At 45.3% G+C, this 22466-nt stretch overlaps 1 protein-coding gene across 1 annotated transcript in view; it reads right to left on the reverse strand.

The window, feature by feature from the left end:
• The window catches only part of sdk1a (sidekick cell adhesion molecule 1a), a 281598-nt gene that overhangs the window by 70024 nt on the left and 189108 nt on the right, over positions 1 to 22466 (reverse strand). Inside the window, exons 7-15 of the mRNA XM_064315729.1 lie at positions 21780 to 21970; positions 19857 to 19940; positions 16999 to 17193; positions 15550 to 15666; positions 13524 to 13648; positions 12018 to 12163; positions 11217 to 11390; positions 7497 to 7633; positions 3717 to 3864 (exon numbers count right to left, since the gene is read on the reverse strand). Of these exons, the coding sequence (XP_064171799.1) occupies positions 3717 to 3864; positions 7497 to 7633; positions 11217 to 11390; positions 12018 to 12163; positions 13524 to 13648; positions 15550 to 15666; positions 16999 to 17193; positions 19857 to 19940; positions 21780 to 21970 (1317 nt within the window). The remainder of the gene's footprint in view (positions 1 to 3716; positions 3865 to 7496; positions 7634 to 11216; positions 11391 to 12017; positions 12164 to 13523; positions 13649 to 15549; positions 15667 to 16998; positions 17194 to 19856; positions 19941 to 21779; positions 21971 to 22466) is intronic.

The following is a 22466-nucleotide window of genomic DNA, read 5'->3' on the forward strand; positions in this document are numbered from 1 at the left end:
GCCGCTACGCAGTTAACCGCAGAGTTTACAAGTTTACGTCCAGGACACCGCCACCGAGCCCCAGAGAAAGGTGCTTAACCTCGGCTGCCCCGGCCAAATAAAACCCCGCTTTACAGCCGGACCCCTCCGGTGAAATAGGAGGAATTTTACAGTAGTTCACACTGGGCGAGGACGTCCAATAAAGAAATAAATAATATCCTCCCCCCCAGACGCAGCTATTCATTTTTGTCCCCTGTAGGGGACATGAGTCTCTGGTCTTCAACTCAAGAACCACACGTCCTACCAAGCTGAAAGCAGTCGTTCTGTGTCGAAGACGTAAAAATAAAAAGCTGTATTTTTGACGATATTTTCACTCCAACGTGTTTTTGTCATGCATGACACTTATATTACGGAGAAATTTTTTTTATACTTTTACTTTAAAAATAGTTTTACTTTTACTTTAAAAAAACTTTTTTTTCTCTGCTGTGTCTCAGGAGGCTATAATGAAGCTGCCGTAATCTTGACACGAGATATAAAGGTCTATATTTGGTCTCATATTTCATTCATTTTGACTCGGCTTTGGAAAAGACTGTCTGAAATTGCAGCGGTGGAGCAGATAAATGCTTGTACATGCTGAAGCATGACTAGGGGCAGCATGAATGACCACACTGATAGAATATTTCCCTTGAAATAAGGACTTAACAGTGACTTTCTCCTGCAAACAGAACAAGCAGAGCAAAGCTGATGAAAGTATTTCACATTAACTTACGCTATTGAACACCAGAACAGAATATAATCAACTCGAGAGAGAGTGAGTGAAAGAGAAAGAGAGAGAGAGGGAGAGAGAGACAGAGAGAGGGAGAGAGAGTGTGTGTGTGTGTGAGAGAGAGAGAGACACAGGGAGAGAGAGAGTGAAAGAGAGAGAAGGACAGAGGGAGAGACAGAGAGAGGGAGAGAGAGAGTGAAAGAGAGAGAGAGATAGAGGGACAGAGGGAGAGACAGAGAGAGGAAGAGAGAGATACAGCAAGTGAGTGAGTGAGTGAGAGAGAGAGAGAGAGATACAGTGAGCGAGTGAGTGAGTGAGAGAGAGAGAGAGAGAGAGAGAGCTGCCCCTCTTTGGCTGCAGTCTCCTGTTCTGCTGTTTTTCGTAAAGACTGAGAGGCGTTCAGGCCCCTGGACGGCAGCGGCTTCGCCCTACAGGCGTGCACAGCTGAGGCTGATTGATAATCAGCCCAGGCAACGCTCGCTCGCCTTGGTCAAGTCCGCCGCGCCTTCAGAGACAGATGCTTGGAAGCACCGCTGCTTTCGGCTCTCCATCTCCATAAAGCGACCGCCCCGGCCTGCGTAGCGATGTAGGAGAAGAGCTGAAAGTTGTTGTTGCCTTTGATTTGTTTTCGGCCATTTGCATTCTATTTTTCTCAGCACCCCGGAGGAGGAGAATAAATCGGCCCATTTAACATCTGTCGTTCTTGTCTTCGCTCATTCTATCGCCATCCGGGACGGCGGCTACAACCATTACCGCACCACTGTCGAAATAGACCGGTTTATTTATGTACAACAGTACATTAACCAATATTTTTTGTTTATCTCCAAATTCGGAACGCCAAATCATATTTATTGACCTGTCCCATCGCTGCGATATACGGCGGTTGAGTCGGGAGAGTGCAGACGGGAACGCTTCTCATCAAAATCATGGGCCGACAGCAACAGGTTCTTCTGTCCGCAGTCCACACAGGCAGACCAGACCGCAGGTGCAACAAACCACCACAGGGGGGCGCCCCCGAGCACTGAAGCAGCCACTACCCTCCCAGCCCTCATTACAGCCAATAATACAGTGCGCTATTATGTACCGGCCACAGACACAGACATGAAAACGAATGCTTTTCCCAGAAGTGCTGCTGACAGGTCTTAAATAAACTGACTACTTAAAAACTGACGACTCATTATCACCCCGAATTTGCTAAGTAAAGAAACGGCGGCATGTAATGTTCTCTGTTTACATTTCTGCGTAGGCTGCAATAATGTACTTGCGGTGAGAGTTACCCACGCTTCATTATTCAATGCAACTTTCCATTCATCAGTCTGTCTCCTGCTTAACAGTATGGACACCATGTCTCTCTATAGTCATAATATGGCCATTATCCCTGGGCAGCTCCACTGGTAGAAAGAAAGAAGAACCTCTGAGACTATTAGACCCCTAATTATTTCTGTCATACATGAAAAGAGTTTCTTAAAGGGCCGCATACCTTCATGAGAATTTCCATCACACACACACACACACACACACAAAAGATTTTACAGTTTTGCAATGCATGCACAAATACACACTCAAATTGAGTATCAATTGGGGGCATGGAAGTATTAGACTGTGATATATTCAGATCTTTCAAGTCATTCATCAGTATTGGATTTCGCCTGTTAAAAGATGTGTGAATAAGCTTTACTTATAAATTCACGGATAGGTACTGTATTTCTCCTTACTGCGAACCCAAAGTCATGTTTTTTTAGCTTGCTGCCATTTAAGTTCTTAAAACCTTCTTTTCTGGTAAAAACATCCTTTATCTAAAAAACCAATTCCGACCATGAAATGCTTAATAACATAATTCAAGCGGGCAGAGAAAAAGTGAGATTTAAATCCTCTGCCTGCACCATCATTTTCAGTAGGAAGGGCAGTCCCTTAACCACAACAACACCCCGAGTGCAACAGCAACAGCTGGTGATTGTAGAGAGAGACCACATGATCTTAATTCAATGGGTGGAGCTCTTTTGTGCTGTCGAGCAGAGATTCATATCAACCAGTCGAATGCTTTAAAACACGATTGATGTTTAGCTAAAGCCAGTCGGCCATCGGTAGCCCCACTCTCTCATCATCACTGATCTGCACGAGGCAGTCATGGGTGAAGGCAGGAAGGGAGGGAAGTGATCCAAGACGTTGGACTGGGGCTGTGCAGCCACGTTGCTGCAGTAGACCCGCACGTCCTGGATCACAGGGCTCGGTGAGCTTGATGTGCTCCTCCGTTTCTCTTCTTCAGCGAGGGGCAGGCTCTTCACAGCACAGGCCCCCCGCGGTGACCGATCGAACGCGAGCGCAACACGACCGCAGCGCTCCGCGTTCACCGAAGGGCTCTCGCTCACATCAAACGGCCCTTTTTTCGGTACAGCCAGAACTGGATCCCCACCAAAGACTCAGCACCGAGACCTTCGGCGCTCGCTGGATTTCACAAACGCGATAATCACAGTGCTTAAGTGAGCTAATTTAAAAATTGTCTGCTGAATATAAATGACTCAATAGAGGGTAAAGGATGCTCACTGGTAAATTAAAGAAAACAAAGACTGCAGGAACAAGCTGTTTTATCACAGTGATGACAGATGACGTATGATGACTCAGCCGGGCCAGATCTGTGGGGGGGGGGTGGGGGTGGGCACAAGGGTGGACATTTTTGCTCTGCCCCCTTAAACTTTGACCATTCACTAAATAATCAATTATTCTATTCCACTGCTAGAAAAAATACTACACTTCTTTCGAGTTAATATTTCTCACTTTATTTCCAACTCTCTGCTTAAGAGGCTTAGCCAATCATAAAAATGCTCTATTTAAAATAACAGATTATCAGATTGTGTTTTTAATGGCAGAGTTTAAATAGCTAGCCCCTTATGTTGAGTGCTCTGGCAGAAGGGCATGGTGAATATGAGTGCCCGCCCTGGGGTGGCTGTGGGAGCAGGCTGGCAGTACCCACCTGTTTGTGGCTGCGCTGTACTGCCCCTTCCCCACCTGGTTGACGGCACAGACCCTGAATTGGTACGTGCGGGCTGGGGTCAGCCCCCTCACTACCGCCCCCGTCAGGACGGGGTCCACTTTGGGTAGGTACGTCTTCCACGGGGAGTCTAGAGTCAGACATAAGGACCAGAAAAGCAGGTTAGTGTTCTCACACATTACCGTAAAGACCAGAGGACATGCACAGATTCACGTGTTGTTTTCCGTGCGCACACCCTGAGCTCTGCATGCATGCCATGTGGATGCTTGTACATTTATGCGTTTACATGCTTTCCCAGCACTTCATTAAAGCTCACAGAATCCTGTTACATGTCACCATTTTGACCTTTTCAGTCTTTGAGACTACAGAATATACTGATCAATAAACTCCAAACATGGTTTCTGGGGGTTTTGCTGAATGAAACAAAATAAAAAATCTTTTAAATGCCAGCTATATAAAATCCACAACAAAAACTTCAATAGAACATATTTTCAGAAATGTGATACAAATCCTATCTATCTATCTATCTATCTATCCGCCTATCTATCTACACGGAGACACAAAGACAGGACCCACACACACACACACACACACACACTTACATATACACAAGAGATATGAATCAGTTATTACTAAAATATTTTTCTTTGGCAGTTTTTAAATAAATCTACTGCCACTCCATAAAAGACCACAAGGGTTTCATTAATAGTTAATTACAAGTTCTCATAAAATGCGCCTCTTCAGAGATTTTAGCCACAAAGCCCTTTTTTGAGAGACAGCAGCTTGCCATGTTTTTTTCAGATCAAAGGTTTCTAAGGTAAAGATTTCTAGACCAGTAAATGTAATTATTTAGACCAGTAAATGTAATTATTTTTTTTTTAAATCATAAAAATATATCGCCGTCACAGCTCTGACAAGAAACTGGAGGATGAAGCCGGGAGTTCACGAGGTGATTCCAACCCTTCGAAGGAGTCTTTCAGTTCTGCAAAGAAACACGTACAATAAAGAACCAGAGTTCAATAACGTCTGGTGAATTTAAATGGCTCATTTCTTAGTCAATGGATGCCTCACTCGCCGCACAAAAGACAACGCTACCTTTGCTCCGCTGGAACGAAAATCAAAATGTCGCTAACATGAAACGAGCATCGGTGCCAAGAGACTGCGGCGGCTTTGCTCTTCCCGAGACCTCATTCGATGCTCCCCACAGGAGTTCATTTAACCTCCAGCCAAAGAAGAACAAAACCTTTTTTTTTTTTCTGTTCCTCATCCAAGAAGAAACTAACTTTTTCATAACAGTTTTTTAGACACTAGTAATGTGGCCTTTGACTAAAGCTCATTTTTCAATGTCTTCCGGCGCAGCTGGTGCAGGAATCGGTCCAGTTCCACCACCTTTTGTTTTTGTTTAATTTCGCTACTCGACTTTTTTCCAAAATCATCTACTGCACCACAGAGCACATTACATAAACTACAAGATGGTGGAACCCAAACAAGGTTCTGAGCGTGGTTGCCACGCAATCTGAGAACCCTTATTTGAGGTAAAAATCCATATCATTCAAGGACGTGATGGCCCTTTCATTGCAGCTATTTATATATCTATAAAATGACTGGTGGCTCACTTAAACACGGCTCAGCTATCAATCCAACTTTATAAACCCTTCCTTGGGGCTCTCTTTTTTGCCTGCAGGGGGCAATTTGGCCATTATGTTTCTTCTAGGTATGTATATGTCTCACAAAGTCCCTCAGACACACTATGTCTAGTGGTGCCGTATGGCCCTTGTCTCTGATACCCACCTTCAATCAACATTTCTCCTCAACTTGGTGAGTAACACTTTTTGTTAATGGTGAGTTTTTGTTGTAGCAATTGCTGAACTCTCCAATCTAGTTGAAATGTTTTAAGGATTGATCCAGCTGTAATGCAATCACTGTTAGTTTCAGCGACCTGGATCAAACAGACAGCGCTGTTGAGCCATACTGTTCAGCCACTAGTGCGCTTCCGACCGATGGTGCGACGACAGACAGTCGTACGAAGTGATTCTGCTCGTACGGAGCATGGCCAGTCATACGAGAGTCGCCATGGTCGACGAGTCGGGCACTCGATGGAGAGTCGGGCCACAGTCATATAATCGGCTACAGTCGTATGGAGAGTCGATTCAGCGGTTGTACGGACAGTCAGGGCCACAGTCGTATGGAGAGTCGGGGCCACAGTCGTATGGAGAGTCGGAGCCACAGTCGTATGGAGAGTCGGGGCCACAGTCGTATGGAGAGTCGGAGCCACAGTCGTATGGAGAGTTGGGCCATTGTCGGAGTCGGGCACAGTCGATGGAGAGTCGGGCACAGTCGGAGAGTCGGGGCCACAGTCGTATGGAGAGTCGGGGCCACAGTCGTATGGAGAGTCGGGGCCACAGTCGTATGGAGAGTCGGGGCCACAGTCGTATGGAGAGTCGGGGCCACAGTCGTATGGAGAGTCGGGGCCACAGTCGTATGGAGTGGCACAGTCGTGGAGACGGGCCACAGTCGTATGGAGAGTTGGGGCCACAGTCGTATGGAGAGTTGGGGCCACAGTCGTATGGAGAGTCGGGGCCACAGTCGTACGGAGAGTCGGGGCCACAGTCGTATGGAGAGTCGGGGCCACAGTCATATGGAGAGTCGGAGCCGCGGTGCTGACAGGCAGGTTTACTGTGGAGGAGAGGTGCTTGACATTCTGCGTATAAACAGCTTAGCGTAGCGCCATCACATTCAGCGACACAGTCCATTAATCTCCTTGTCACCTCAGGCCAGGGCTCCATGCATAAGCTGCTTGTGCAGAATGCCTAATTTAATACATATTTTTTGCCAATACCCCCCCTCCCCCCCCCCTTCAGACAGCCATTTCAATATAAGATAAGCATTTGCGAGACTGGAGAGAGATTAAACAAAGCAGTGCAAATGGAATTAATCGCCGCCTCGATAGAGTAAACAAGGGGGTGGGACGCGAGGTATTGACCGAGAGAAACTGCGTACAGTTCACCTCTCCGTTGCCCCATTTCTCAGGGAAAGAAATGGAGACATCAAAATAGAAAGGGACATGTTTGACATTTGGAAAGGAAGAAAAGAAAAAAAAGCATTTAAAAACAGCCATTTTCTGTCTTGTTTTCCGGCAAAGATCACAGCCGCCACGAACGTGAGATCCACTAAACTTCGGTTTACAAACTTCTCTCTTTGAAGGCAGTCCTCGGAGAGCGAACCCGGAGAGTAATGACTGGCTCTAAATGAGAGGGCATAGGCAGGCGCTTGGGTCATCTCCAGATGCGATATCAGCGAGCTGCAGGATCGGGGGGTGAGTGCCTCACTGCCAAACTAAACTTTTCTTTTTTTTTTTTTTCCAGAACTAGCCGAGATACAGTACCACAGAATCAGAGTGAAGAAACTTGTGCCCAGATAATTTGGAGGTCTTTAAATCTCGTTGCAGAATGGCATGAGTATAGCCCCAGTGTCTTATGGGTAGGCATACTGCAAACTTGCAAAGAGATTCCTTATCACATTGCAGCAACATAATGATCATATAATTAACAAATAGTGGAAAATAATACACTGTGTTCCCCGTGAAGGACTGGCGAACTGTCCAGGGTGTATTCCTGCCTCTCACCCAGTGCATGCTGGGATAGACTCCCGCACCTCCCACGACTTTGACCAGGAATAAGCGGGTATAGATAATGGATGGATGGATAGGTATAATATTTCAGTTCTGTCCACTGGGTGCGAGCTGCTCCGTGGTGCGCTTACTGTTTTCGGAGAGCTCCACGATGTAGTGCAGGAGGGGGCTGTTTCCGTCGAAGGGCCGCACCCAGGACAGGTCCACCATGCGGCTGTAGTTGGCATTCAGGCTGGCCTGCAGGTTCCGCGGGGAGTGGGGCAGTTCACTGCAGAGGGAACCGAGAGGGGTCAGAATGGCAACCCAAGCTTACATTGGCCACTCCTCCACAAGCCACACCCCCCCACGCCTTATCATTTCCCAAGGTTCAAATCCCCCAATCCCCCCCCCCCCCCAACCCCAGGCTCACAGCCAACTCCTCTTCTCTGCATTCTAATTCGATGTATTCATTATTTTCAAAGAACAGCATCCCTGTTGTAGCCAATGGCAGAGTGGCTAAAGGAGGTAAATAATTCTCTTACATTCAAGCTGTCATGAGAAGGAGCATGCTTGAGATTTTGAGGATTTTTTAAAAGTGGGGTAGGAGGGCTTCATTACAACCTGGCACATTGAAGGCACGTAGAAGTATGGTATCCCCAGCTGTCTCCCAAATTACATTAAGGACAAGTGCCGTTGCTAAGGAACGAGCCTTATTACCTGATGACTTAAATAGTTTGCAGGTTAAAATGCATTGAATTATACATTTAATGCATCCTTATGAGGTGTCCTTGAAATTAACTGCTCAAATAAATATCCAGTTTATGTGTGCATTGATCAACTTGTAAGTTATGTAATTTGTTGTGTACAAGGGTGTATCCTATAGACAGTAAGTAAATCAATACTGATTCAACTGTAACATCTGAAAAACTCCTAAAGATTTAACTCTTTTAAATGTAATCTAAGTCTTTCAACTGTTGACATTACATTTTCAAAACCAAAAAGTACAGAATTGATTTATCATTTTTAATTATTACTAGGTAACAGTTTATCTTGTAATCCATGATTATCCTCCAAGTGAGAAGGTAGAGATAAATAAAAATCAATTCTCCAAAATGGAAGCTTTTAAGCAAATTAATACATGAAGATTCAGTCATAATTAGCATTTATACGTTTGAAGGTGGGGGGAGGACACAGATCTCCGATTAAAATGCTCAGAGGTTTCTTAGTAGAGTGCTGCTACAGATTAAAGATTTTCAGACCAGATAGTCAGCTCCTGTGTTTTTTGGCCTGTCTCCATCTGAGTCTTGGAAATTCCAATGGGTACCATGAGGTGCCAGTGTTGTGGCTGCTGCTACACCGGCTGCAGATGTTCTGTGGGTCCTTTCACGGGAGGCGGGGCCCTACGCTCAGTGTGTGGGTGACCTATAGGATAGGGGGGTGGGGGGTGGAAGGGGGGGGGCGGGCACTGTGCATGTTCACATTGAGCCTGACATTCTCAAAGCTCTACGCTTCAGAGTAAGGCCTAGGAAGATATTTCAATGCTTGCTATACAAAGGAAAATATCACCCAGCAAACAATTTGTGGTTTCTAAAACATTCCTGGAAGGTTGCCTCAACACAATCTAAACATAAATTTAATTTCTGGATTTCCCTAAAATGTCATTTTCGAGTCATAAAATTGAATAGCAGCTTTTTTACCGCACATTAATTCTGCATTTTATATTCTCGTGCTTGTTAGTATTATCAGGACATTTAGCAATGTGAAATGAACTTTGCATTTCAATACTTCTTAAATTCGAGCCAACAAGACCTTTTCTTTCGAGACTAAACAATCTCCATCAGGAGATGAGTTGTATGTAGTTTCTCCGTGACTTTTTGGGGACAGTTCACACCTCATCATTATCCAGCAGCCAACCGGAATCGTTTCTGAAGCCTTTAGTCAAAGAACATCTGCGGTGCTTGTCTGTGCTCAGCACCGATTAGTCTCAGTGGCACCCCGGATGACCTGCGGGGTCATCTACGTGACAGACAAGCGGCAATCCCTGCCCTCCGACGGCCCTGAAACACAGGAACCACTCCCCCCCCCCCGTTTCTCTATCAAAGGACAAAGTCACCCACAAAGAGCGCTGTGAAATATCAGAGAAATCATCGACTCGACGTTGGCGTAATTGGCGGAGGGCGAGTCTAACCCCCTTCCTCCAGACACCCTCCGAGATAATTAAGGAGCGCGAGAGCGTCGGCGCACTGAGCGCCCCGAAAGCCTCGCGCCGTCGTTATCGCACGTCGCCGTGATGTAATCGCCACGTAGGTTCGGCAGAAACCCGTCGCTTAAACTGAGATGAAAACAGGAATCAATAAGCGAGCAGCGAGAAACGAATGGGGCTGCAGGACCCATTTTTCACATTAGCGCTTTTCTGTTAGCGATGACCGGCGTGCCACGGCGGATCGTTTCTGTCGCGCTGCGCTGGAGCGCAGTGAGGCTATCGAAGCGTGAAGCTATCGGAGCGCAGGCTCGAAACACCGTAACAGAAATGAGAAGTGCTACACAGCAGGACGAAGAAAAGAAAAAGGTCCGAAGTCTGACTTTGTCGAAGGGTGCATTGAGGGGGCACATTAAATTCCGACTCTGCATTCTCGGGGAGGTCCTACTGCACTATGCTTTTGAAGTTCAGACTTCACTGCCTTAAAGAAAGAAAAGGGAGAGTCGTGGGACGAATTTGAAAAATCTGAATCTTTTTTTTTTTTTTTCTACTGTGCAAGTTTAAAGTACATGTGGGTGCCCTTGAGTTTGCCCACACCAGCGCTGGCACACCGCAGATCAATGGAGACAATGAGGAAGTAAAGTTAGAGATAAATCTACACTGCAAAAGTCAACAAGGATCCTGCTACTTAAGAAAAATAACCCCAGCTCTTCAATGTAAAAAAATAACTGTATATTTTCTCTCATAATAACAGTCGTCTTTTTAATCTAAACCAATTTAAAACACCAAACCTAATACGCATTAGTACCAAAACTAATATTATTCAAACTTCTTCGTTAAGCTTCACTGACAATAGACTCAGTAACTGAGTAATAACTGACTTAGTAACTGAGAAAGGAAAACAAAAAAAACAACCTTGCTAGCCAGGTATGTTTTGAAAAAAGTACACTGCGGTTCGAATGAATGCAATGCAGGCAACCTCAAAGCACCTCCTGCGGTGCACTGCAGTGTCAGAGCGCAGCCGGGGCTGCTGGGTAAGATGCGGCGGGCATCAGGAGGCAGGAGCATGGCTCCGGAGCGCCGGCGGAATTACAGCGAGGTCTTTAATCCTCTCCCTGGAGGAAGGAGCGAGCGCGGAGAGAGACGACGAGGAAGAGCGCCATCCGCCCGCCGGTAGTATCGCCGTCTCCAGCCCCGCCCGTAGCTCCAGCCGCAGCGCTCACCCCCCCCCCCCTCCCTCAGCTTTGCTCGCGACGCCGGGGAGTGAAAAAAGCCCCAGGGATCGACCGCCCGCCATTAGACCAACGCTCCCGGAAAACAGGCGCTCCAGGGAACGCCTCAGGGGTCGAACGCCCGCGATCAGACCAACACGCGCTCGGCGCAGAGAGTTAGCCACTTTAGGGCGTGCTAATTGGCAATTCGCTGTCAACACAAAGTGGGATGTGCCTATTACGTGTAGAAAAAAGCAAAAGCATCAATAAAATCTTCATTATTTTTTATTCATTTCACTTCATTTTATTGCCTTGTGCACAGAAATTTTAATAGTAAATTTACTTGCTGATTTAAAAAAATATAACTCTGGATATTCAGTTCACATGAAGTGCCTTGTTGAAGGAATTTTGGCCTTCCATGTCCTACCCTGACCATTGTTGCCAAGAAGCAAGCCACTCACATGACCTCCAAGCGCGCCGATTTGGAGTCGTTGCCGGCCTGAGAGAGAACGTCGCAGGTGTAATCCCCGATGTCGCCCGACCAGGTCTGGCTGATTTGCAGGGAGCCGTCCTTCAAGGTCACGCGCCCCCCGCTGGACTGGCTGACCACGACCTCGTCTTTCTTCCACACATACCTGTGGAAGACATCTTTCTCAGTTTTCTCTACCCCACCAGTGCTTTTCCACAGAACGAGCACCCCCTGACTCCACAGCACACCCAAAAATCACTCGCCAGAAGTATATGAACAGTACCAAAGCGGGGGTTAGAGAGTAGAGGAGACCATAAACACATCTGCGTCAGCCCTGTAATGCTTTTCACAAAGGGCAGAGGATCACACCGCTAGCCTTTTATTGGCTGGTCACAGTTAATGACTTAATGCTTCCATCACACCCTTAACACTTTAGCTAATATGCTAATAGAGTGCAGGGCAAAGGTGCCCATATACTTTTCCCCCATAGTCAATTATTTAACCAGTCCAATCATTCACATGATCTGATATTTCAGGTAAATTTCATGATAATCCGAGGTAATGACGATTGCTCTTCTGTCTCTGTGTGTAGCACATTACCGTGGTCTAATCTAAGTGGACCAGCGCTGGTGGGTAGGGTTAATTGCCCCAGGGTAATTGGTGGAAATGAGAACCTACGTCCACACCGGTCCTCCTGAGTTGGAATTGGTGCTAACTCCTGCCTGCGCTTACACAGCTCTAGTAGCCACGCGGCAGTGCGGTGCTGGTGGCGCGGCTGACCCCAGGACCTCACCTGACGGACACTCGGGGGTCGTGGGTGGCCCCGCAGTCCAGCACGGCCATCGTCCCTTTTATGACGCGGCGGTCTGTGGGGGGCTGGGAGATGGACGTGCGGCCTGGAGGACAAAGGGGAGGGGGGTGGGGGGGCAGTAAATTTGACTGAAAACAAATATATTGTAAATACTGCCAGGCAGCTACACGTACGGCTCGTTCTGGGACATTAAGTTATTACAACCTTTCTTGCTAAACATGAAGAAAAAAATGCACAAAAAACTGAGAGAGGTCTTAAAGAGAGAATTTAAATTCACTTTTCAGGAAAAAGACATTAATAATTAACCTTCTGGCCCACTATAACCGCGGCCGCAAAATTACAAACGAGAACAAATCGCAGAGCGTCTGAACCGGCTTTACAGACTAGTGCTTAATGCAAATATTATCATTAATTTAGGAGACACTCACTGTTTGAAAAACAGGTAAAAATAAGCTTTGGGTCTATATGAAAGGAATTATTATAATCCCTCTTCCATCTGTCGGATGATTGAAAATTGAGATTAGCAATGAAAGAAAAAAAAGTTTCCAAGACACCAAAAATGGGCAGACGTACCACATGCTACCTGGGACACAGATTCAAACCAATATTTCAGCTTTCAATTGGTTCAGAGGAGTAAATGAATGAGTAAAACATTACATTTACATTACATTCATTGGAGATGCTTTATCCAAGCGAGTACAAATGCATTTTCATGATCGAGACAACTGCTGAACAGGGTTCAGTAGGACATACTATTTTGTAAGCTATTTTAGCCGAGAACAAGAACACTATCCGGTGACATCTGCAAAGCCAAAGGCAGAAGAATAGCTCATATTAGACGAATACAATTTACCAGAAGTGCGGGAAGGGGCAACATACAAGTGATAGGAAATGTTTTTTTAATTTTTTTTATATATACAGCGTGGTGGTGGTTATCTAGGTATATCTGAAGAGATGAGTCTTCAGGCCACGGCGAAGATGGTAGTGAGGGAGGTTCGGGAGGGACGGGATGTCCACCACTGGGGAGCTAGGGTGGAGAAGCTCTGTGATCCCTTTGGGCAGGTGGGGAGGGTGAAGAGCTGTCTGGGCAGCCGCAGAGCGGAGAGTTTAGGAAGGCAACATAGAGGAGTGAGTCATGTCTGCAAGTAGATGGGGGCTGTCCTGTTGGCGGCAGTGAGGCAAGGGTCAGGGCTTTGAATGGATCCTGGCAGCGCGGAGCCAGTGAAGTGATCGCAGGGTTTGAACTCAGCATGGTAGGGAGGAGCTATGGGGAAATTCAGGGGGAGGACTGGTTCTGGGGAGCTGGGGTCTGAGGGGGAGGAGCTGGGGTTCTGGGGGAGGAGGGCGGGAGTTCTGAGGGGAGATGTTCTGGAGGGGGAGCTGAGTTCGGGGGAGACTGGGTTACTAGAGGGGAGGGAAGGGGTACTAAGGCAGGGGAGGGCTTGATGCATCCTGGGAGTTCTACAGTCAGGCGAGGTGCGTGATGGCCCTGGGGTGCTGGCATAGATAGCTGCCAGTGTCATGGAGGAAGACGGGCGCCACCTGCAGCCCTCCAGACTCCAAGAGGGTGAAGCGCGGGATCTGGACAGAGCCGCTGGCCAGAATCTGAGTGCCTGCAAGAAAAAGTCACACACACATGCGTGTTAGTCATGTATATACGCTCATACAACATATCACACGCACGCACACACAGACTCACAATCATACACAAGAGGCACATACCCCAAATGGCAGAAACTTCCCAGCCCCAGGTATAAGCACGCACGCACGCACGCACGCACGTGCACGTCCACCCACACCAGCGGTGCCTCGTGAGCTTGGCCTGGAGGACCACATTTTACCATTAAACTTTCCTTGACCTGTGTTGCCTGCTTTGCTTGGTTAGCGAGCATGCCAATCAGCCGGATAATCCGTCGCCACGGGCAGGTCATTCCCACGCGAGCGGTGCTATTTATTTCCACCTCCCCCCCCATTTAACCGATAAGACGGTTCAATATAGTCAAATCAATTCAGTCATCACAAAGACTGCGCTTTTCACCTGAGTCTCATTCCCTAACAGGAACAAAGGCTGTCAAAGAAACTCCGTTTATATGGCAATTTCACAAGCATTATGGGAGAATTTTGTTATGTTAACGGTGGACAATCTGTGCTTAGCTGGCCTTTACGTCATCAGCCGGCTGTGGCTGTGGATACGTGGAATAAAGAGCTAAGCCATCCATGAAGTGGATTTTAGGTGGTGTATACATACTTACATTTGTATTTAAATATTGGAGGTGTTGCTCCTGCGTGATGCTATGACGTAAAGGCAAGGACTCGTGAAGCATGCAAACACGCAAAGCAAACCGGCGACTGGCTGAATCAAACCAACAGTTCTGAGGTAAAAGGAGTCGTGGCTCTGCACACGCACGTGCTCACACGCTGAAGGAAAAACACACGTGCGCACACACACACACACACACACACGTGCACATGCACACACACACACACATGCGCACACACGTACGCACACACACACACACACACGTGTGCACATAGGCACACTCTCAGGAAGACCAGGAACGCATACGTTCGCACACATGCTAAGTGTTCGGCAGATACGGGTAATACGGCATCATCTAGTATTCTTGTTCAGCTCTGAATGAGTTTATTACCAGTTTTGAATGATCGCCCCATGGGGAATCTTTCTGAAAAAGCTATCATCAGTGCTTGACTTGTTAGAGCGCGCTCTATTATGCATTTCGATAATGCGGTTTCATAATTGGGAATGCTATGGCAATCACTTGAATGAATGGAGCAAATACAGTACTCCGAGATAATGACAGATCTGCGCTGTTATTGCGAGGGATTATCTCTGTAATTGGCCATTAGCTGAAAGATTATGTTATAATGCCTTTTTGTAAAGCTAAGTGTACGGCACCATATTTAAGCACCAATGTCCAGCGCAGACAGAGCAGAGAGCAGCTGCTACTTAAAAAGCTGTAGAAAGAGACATCACCAAAAACAAAAGTATTCTACGCTAGTACATCAGGCTCCGACTGACCTTAGGGGCAGAACTAATGCATTCCGTCCTTGAGCGTTAGTCATGCGCACGTAAGAGTACGACCAATTAACTGGATGAAAAGGCTCAGTCTGTTAAGGACGCTTTCAGGCAAATAGAGATGGCCACATTTGAGGGGTTCAAATGCTCTGTCTGAATTATAACAGATGTTCATGTTTCATGAGCTGTGATTGGCTGATCACCGTCATCTCTGTCCTATTGAATAACCATTTATTTTTTCACTATATCCAAATAGAAAGGGGATACAAGCACATATTTTTCCATCAATCTATAGATTGCAGATCAGATGTCAGGGAAATGTAGGAGGAGATTTCAGTCACTTACATCAAATCTCAATAGTCATTTGGATTGTAATTTCTAAACATACCCAAGTATGTCAGAAAGCGTGAATGAACTGATGGCATTTAATTGGCAGACGAGCACCACAATGGCAAGTGCGGGTTCGATGAGGGATACCTCTCTTCCAGGTGACGGCGGGTTTGGGCGCGCCCGAGACCTCGCAGGTGAAGGTCGCCACGGCGCCGTCGGTCACCGTGATGTCGGAGGGGGCCCAGGTGAAGACGGGGGCCATGCCTGAGGGAACCACAGAAAGCCACACCCTGACTCCCGAACCTCGAGGAGCCCAAACCGCAAAATGCCTCTGCTCCAGAGATGAAGAACAAAAAAAGTAATTTTGTCCTGCTTTCATCCTCATTTTCAGGGGGATAATTCCCCTCCATCTTTCGCAGGAGCGTACGCACCGTCCTCAAGACAGACCGGGGGGGGGGAGGGAAGGAATTTGTACAAAATTGCATTAAAAAGGACCAAAAATTGCTCTGTTTGGTTATCTTAATGATAAAAACATCTCTGAGGGTCAGGTGAGGAAAATGCGGAAATCGCCGAAATCCACAGCAGGCAAGACAATTTCACGTACTCAAGGTGGCCGCAATAAAGCCAATTACAGGTCCATTTGCACCGTGACTAATGGCAAGGCGATTATCCACGATATATTTTAACAGAGACTAGGTTAGTGCACAGAGGGGAGCAGAAAACAGAACAACCTAAAAAACAAGGGTTTCCGAAGCTTCATTAAGAGCAAATAAAAACCTGAAGAAAATCTCACAACTCAGTGTCTGTATCTTCGACAGTGCACGCTTTCAAATTACACGCGTGTAAAATTATCCATTTGAAACATATAGAGAACATTTTGATCTACATCCAAAATATTTAATTACTTTCAAAAATATGTTTCACTGGGGTGTATGCACAGGCAAGACACAAGGGTGTGAGCTACGTTAAAGTAGGCCCTTTAACTCGTGAGAGACAACAGATGAATCTAAGACCAATATACGCGATAACGCTCCAATAACATTTTTTGGTGCGTTATGTCTCCCCTAACATAATGTGAATTCTGACATAATGTTAATCTAATAGTCCATTGTTCGGCATTGTAATAGTAGCACATTGATCATATCTCAGAACGTAATGTACAATTACAGTATGTTTTCCATTGACAGGCAGTTCTTTATGTTATACAGGAGCAGAAAGTACACGGACAAAAATACATTAAAAGCTGCTATCTTCATTTGGACTTTGGCCTGGGTTCAGTCATTATCTGTCCTTATGATGCATTACTTTCATTCATTAAAAACCTATTTTTTATCCTAATTGCTGTGTTCACTGAACATGCCAAAGTGTGGTTGTGAAGATAAGAGGGCAACTTCTAATTTAATTGCAAGTGTAAGTTTCTTTTTTTATCTCGCGCTCACAGTTTGACAAGTCAGTTTCCATGATGGCTGAACTTGCCAAACACTGCTGAGGAAGAAAAAGAAACAGAAAAAGACGCTCACATTTCATTGCGAGTCAAAGTTTACGGACAAATGTTGACTGAATCCAGGCTTTCTGAAGTGTGTAAAGAAAACTCACTGGTGACATCCAGGTAGGTGTGCGCTTGTATCTCTCCGGCCGAGTTCCTAGCGAAGCACTGGAAGATTCCGGCGTCGTTGGGCTGCACCCTCCGGATCTGCAGGCCGACGCTGGACATCACCCTGTAGCGGGGGTTGTTCAACCTCTGAAGCGGCACCGAGTCCTTGTACCATTCCAGTCGGGGCGTGGGGACTCCTGCAAAACATGGCAACCGGAGCGATGAGGTAGAAGTCGAGGGGAGGAGGAGGCGGAGCTGGATGTCATTTTCAGGTGTTCGATTCGTCGCATAGACACAACAAGCATTTCTTTATTAAAAACATTTTTTTTGACAAAAAAAGAAATCGTATATAACCAAAAAATTATAAACTCCTGACATGACAACCAGAGGGGTGGGAATGCAAACAAGGACCAACAACAAAAAAAGCACAAAAAATAAACTTAGAGTTTCAAAAAGCAATGCCAATGTAGCTTTAGGGGGATAAGAATTCATTTCCACCTCAATCTCAATCTCTTTCATGGCATCACTTTTTATTTTCTGAGACAGGTCTTTCACCAGAGACTTACATGTTAGGGGAAATGCATCAGTATTCCGGAACAAGCTACTATATATTTTACGAAAGCTTCCCCAACTCAGACCTAGGTTGGAAAAGAGTGAGACGTTTTTTTGACAGTGAAGGACCACATTTGTCTGGCACCTTCATCGGCCCCTCCCCAAAACATTCCACCTTTTCTCTTAAATTCCCACATTCCCTTGAACTTGAGCTGGTTCTCGCCCTGCCAGGGGTTGCAGAGTTTTCACCGGCAATTTGTAAAGTTGGACTCATGCTGAGTCGTGCCTCTCAGACTGAAGCAGTTCTCCCGAGGATCTTGTCTCTTTGACGTGCTATTTTGTTTTCTGAGCTCAAATATAGGCTGTTTCATTAAAACGAATTAGTGCTTCCTATAAAGAAAAGTAGGGCTTGACACGGATAAAGTCCTATCCGTGACTTCTGTAAATGTAGGTTACAATATGCTATACAGTCACAATAAGGAAGTTTTTAAGTCAAGTTTTTTTTGTACACTGCCTAATCAAAATTAAAAAATAAAAATAAATAATTTAAAAAAAGGTAATGGTATACATTATTTAAAACATTTATTTTTGGAGTAATGTGAAGTCCATTTTTAGTTTTCAAAACATTTAACAAAAACAGATTTTCCTATGAAAATGTACTTGCTACGTACTATGAATTAAGCAGTATGCTTTTTACTATGTACTAAGTAGTATGCACTATTATGTATGTACCAAGTAGTATGTACTATTTAGTATGTACTATTCCATTTTTGCATTCTCTATTTTTTTCTTTTTAATGAAACCCTTATGTGTTCATACAGTGCATCGGCTTGCCCTAGGCATATTATCCACCAGCAGATCAGTCTGAATGAACAATAGAATGGAGTGAGCAGCTCGGAGGTCACTATGTGAAACCTACTGTTCTAATAACGCAATTATTCGGTAATACCCTGTCAACACGGTGAAACATGGCAGACAGACATACTAAGTCCATAGGATTTACTGGGCTAGACATGAGAAAGAAAAACAGAACCGGTAAAGACACCCTTACAAGGTATCAGTGGGGTTTCATTATTGAAGTTCATTCATTCTGAATTCCCCTAAGCTCACTGTTGGTTAAAGTAGCCCTACCCATGAAGTGTCCCTCGATACAAAGCAATCAAAAACTCAATCCTCCCAACATACTGTACCGAGACTTCTCGAGCTGAGCACTGTATGAATAATAAGCTCTTCACATATGTTCGAACGTGTCCCCTGATCACAAGTGATTTAAGACTTTAAAGTCATAGAAAGAAGAAAGGGGACGTTTTAATCTTTTTTTTCCAAAGGGAAGATCAAATGTAATGAGTAAAGCAATATGGGGGCTTTGTCAGTAGCAGTTCATAAAGAAGGCAATGGACTGGCTCCATTTTAAAACTCCAGAGGATCTGGGAGCTGAGTTTGTGGTTTTAGTTCTCGCAGTCCATCGTGCCTGGATGTTCCGGCTATTTATTCTTCCATGAAATGGCTGTTGAGCGAGATTTCAGACTCCGATGAAGAACATCATTAGTCTTATTCCACCGCAGAGCTGACAAACCTGGCCCGCGTTATTAGAAGTGTTTAGGAGAACTCCAGCAGCATCTGTTTTGGCAGCTATCCAAGACCGTTTTTCTACCATTTTTTCAGTGGCTGTGCAACAACGTTAACAAAAAACCTCTCTAACAGAACAGCAAAACTTAATACCGCATCATATAGGTAAAAATGAATTAGTAACAGGGGTTGTGACACATATGCCTGAACAACTCAGAATATATAGGCCTAATATTATCATAATGTTCCTTGTGTGAGTCATAGTAAATACTTGTTGCATAGACAGTATTAGACAGGCTGCAATGTGGTTTGTCTTCAACTAAGAGAAATGAACTAAAGGCACTTTTTAGTTTTGCGGCATTATCAGTTGCTGAGATTAGCTAAAAAAAGTTGTTTGTGAAACAAAAAAAAAGGAACTTGTTTAAACGTAGTTTAAGTTTTGAACGAAGCAATTTGCTCTTAAAATAAATATGGGCATTGGTGGCCTAGATGTTCATCCGGGAGAAAGAAAATATAAAATAATTTTAAAAATCCACACAATTCTCCTGACTCAAATGCTTGACTGCAGTTGGTCTGAATGAATGGCTCACAAAACCCCTTAAAATGCCAAACTGAACGGATAGTGAGGTGCCCAGGAGAACGCAGTGTGAGCCTACCAGACAATGCAGAGGCGGAGCCTGCAGTGCTCAGCTTAAAGACGGGACTTCAGTGTGGGAACGCATTCTGGCAGACCGCTCACCTCTCGCTTGACACTGGATGTCCACGGTTTTCTCCACCTCTCCCATGGTTTTCCTCTTGGGCTCGGCAGTGAAGTAAGGGGACTCTGTCGTGAGAAGCAAAGGGCCACTGGTTACTACGGCTGTGGCCACACCGAGGCGGCGCACAAGAGCAGCTGACAGCGGGTGGAGTTCCTCTTGACTAGGGGTCGAAAACATTAAAACCCGAGGATTAAAACTCCAACTAAGTAGGCCACATTCGCCCCGGGATGTCCAAACTTCTGAGAAGGTCCGGTGTGGATGTATTAATTGCGACTTTTGCCCACTAAAAGTACTCTTTTGTGGTTTTTTTCTGCTGCCAAACGAAGTTAAATCTTTTGTGGAAACCACTCCCGCGAAATGGACCGTGATGTTAGCAGCTGAGCACAGAAGAGCGACAAGGAGTGAAAAAGTACCGTGTCACCTTTCTTCAAAGGCAAAAAGCTAAAGCGTGCTTATTCCATATAATAAGCAGGTGAATAAATACATATATTGAGATTGAGAATTTACTGTTGATGACAATATAGCCAACCTGCAGCATCCCCTGACTTCCACATAATGCTGCATATAACCTGCTGATGGGTCACATTCATCTTCTGAATATGCTTCAACCTGAGTCGTGCAACGCAATTGATTCCTCACATTGCGCACTTTCTCCTCTATGCATATTTATGGGACTTCTCCCTCCCTCTAATAACACAAGGCACAACTGTCACAGCGGCCTATGAATGAACAGCACCTTCCTAATGAATATCGAGGAGTTATAAATATTCAACATGTTTAGTTCTGAGGGGCTATATATTATTCTGATGGAACTATAACCAATGAAATAACATTATTGGGGGGGGGGGGGGGGGACAGAGCGCTATTTCGTCACTGAAATGGCAGAGCAATAAGCGCAAAGGACATCGGGGTTATCTGCCCACTGCTGACAGTTTGAAAACTCGGTGATGTGATCCACAGAGAAGAACGCAGAGCCTGTCATACATGAGGTGTATGTGCACTGACAGTGCATGATTTGGCAAATGGAAAGCGATTTGTGTGGCTAAGTATTTAATTCACCCAAAAACTAACAGCCCCAAGGACTTGAATATGAGAATGAGGCTGTTGGAGAGACACTATATGGTGTATATTCTGTTTGGCAATGAATATACAAAACAAGCAATATAAATATACATATATGTGTGGAAGAAAATCATTGTAGAACAAGTACTACACGCAGAAATACTGTTGATAACCAGGTAGATTATACATGAAAATAAAAACAATCATAGAAATAATCTTTTTTTACAAAACTGTGCAATTTTAGGCAAATCAGGGAAACTGTACAATGAAATTCATGTTTTTGTACCCAAGATAGTCAAAAGGGTAATTTTCCTTTGTAGTCTCTGAGAATACAGTGTTCTGGAAATGACACATTAAAGACACAGAAAACATCTGATATGTGCTATCATTTCTTTATATGTAGGACTTGTGCTGTAATTTCTAAATCAGATTTTTTTCCCCCCATAAATTATAACCAGATCCAGGATTAGATTTTGGTGCACACTTTTTTTCCCCCTGTAAATCTGCATCCGAGAGAACCACTCACATTTCCCATTTCGTATTGCTGTTCGGCCAATTGGCAGACACTGACTAGCCAATCCGAGCTCAAAACAAATGTCTGCCAATAGACAAAACAGATGAGTCACGCCAGGCACATACAGCAGATTTTGGTCACTATACATCATTAGTAGCCAGAGGGCAGCATGGCTTGAGACGATGACTGAGTCCATCAGCTGGATTCAGCAGGCGCTAACCGTGCGACAGTGTGCTGATGGAACAGGAACTGTGGGTCGCGTGCAGAGCGGTCCCCCTTCCTCTGTTGGGCCCTATTAGCTCTGACTGCTCGATGGCAGAGGCCTAACCTGTGAGGAAGAGGAAGGCTTTGGCCTCCGCGGTCTTCGCGCTGCCGTCCGACAGCGACGCCTCGCACACGTACGGACCCACGCTGGCGGAGGTGGGGTTGACGATGGTCAGCCTCCTCCCGAACATGCCCACGCCGCTTGTCAGCTCCACGCCGTTTCGCTTCCACGACAGTCGGAGTTTCTCCACCGGCCTTGAAGCGAAGGTGGTACATTATTTGTTCAAACTTCTGTGTTTCTACATTTTCACAGGCAAACAGCATAATAGGATTTCAGAAAAATGAAGGCTTAACTGGCACGGATTGTGTGTCCCTGCAGATGAGTAATCTGTGAGTAATCTGCAAGCTGGAAAGGAATTTCACTTATTTCCTCAGCCTTTTTGTTTCGAAAAAGTGAATGCAGTCGCCAGGGTAGAGAGGTAGTTGCACAATTAAATACAGTAATTGTAGCAGAACTCTTATCGCAACCCATTCAGTAAAAAAAGCTGAATGCTTTAGACAAAGGTTTATGAAAAGAAGACAACAGGGAGTATTCAGGGAGTAACACATAAAAAATAACATAAAAGAAATAATAATAATAAAAATTTACTTTCAACTCAAAAAAACTGCATTCAAGTCAGATTTGATTATTTATTTCTTCCTGTCTTTCAGGGGTTCGGTATCTTGTGGCTGCTAGGCCGCTTACTTTCGG

This window comes from Anguilla rostrata, chromosome 17 (genome assembly GCF_018555375.3).
Source record: "Anguilla rostrata isolate EN2019 chromosome 17, ASM1855537v3, whole genome shotgun sequence".
NCBI classification, from domain to species: domain Eukaryota; kingdom Metazoa; phylum Chordata; class Actinopteri; order Anguilliformes; family Anguillidae; genus Anguilla; species Anguilla rostrata.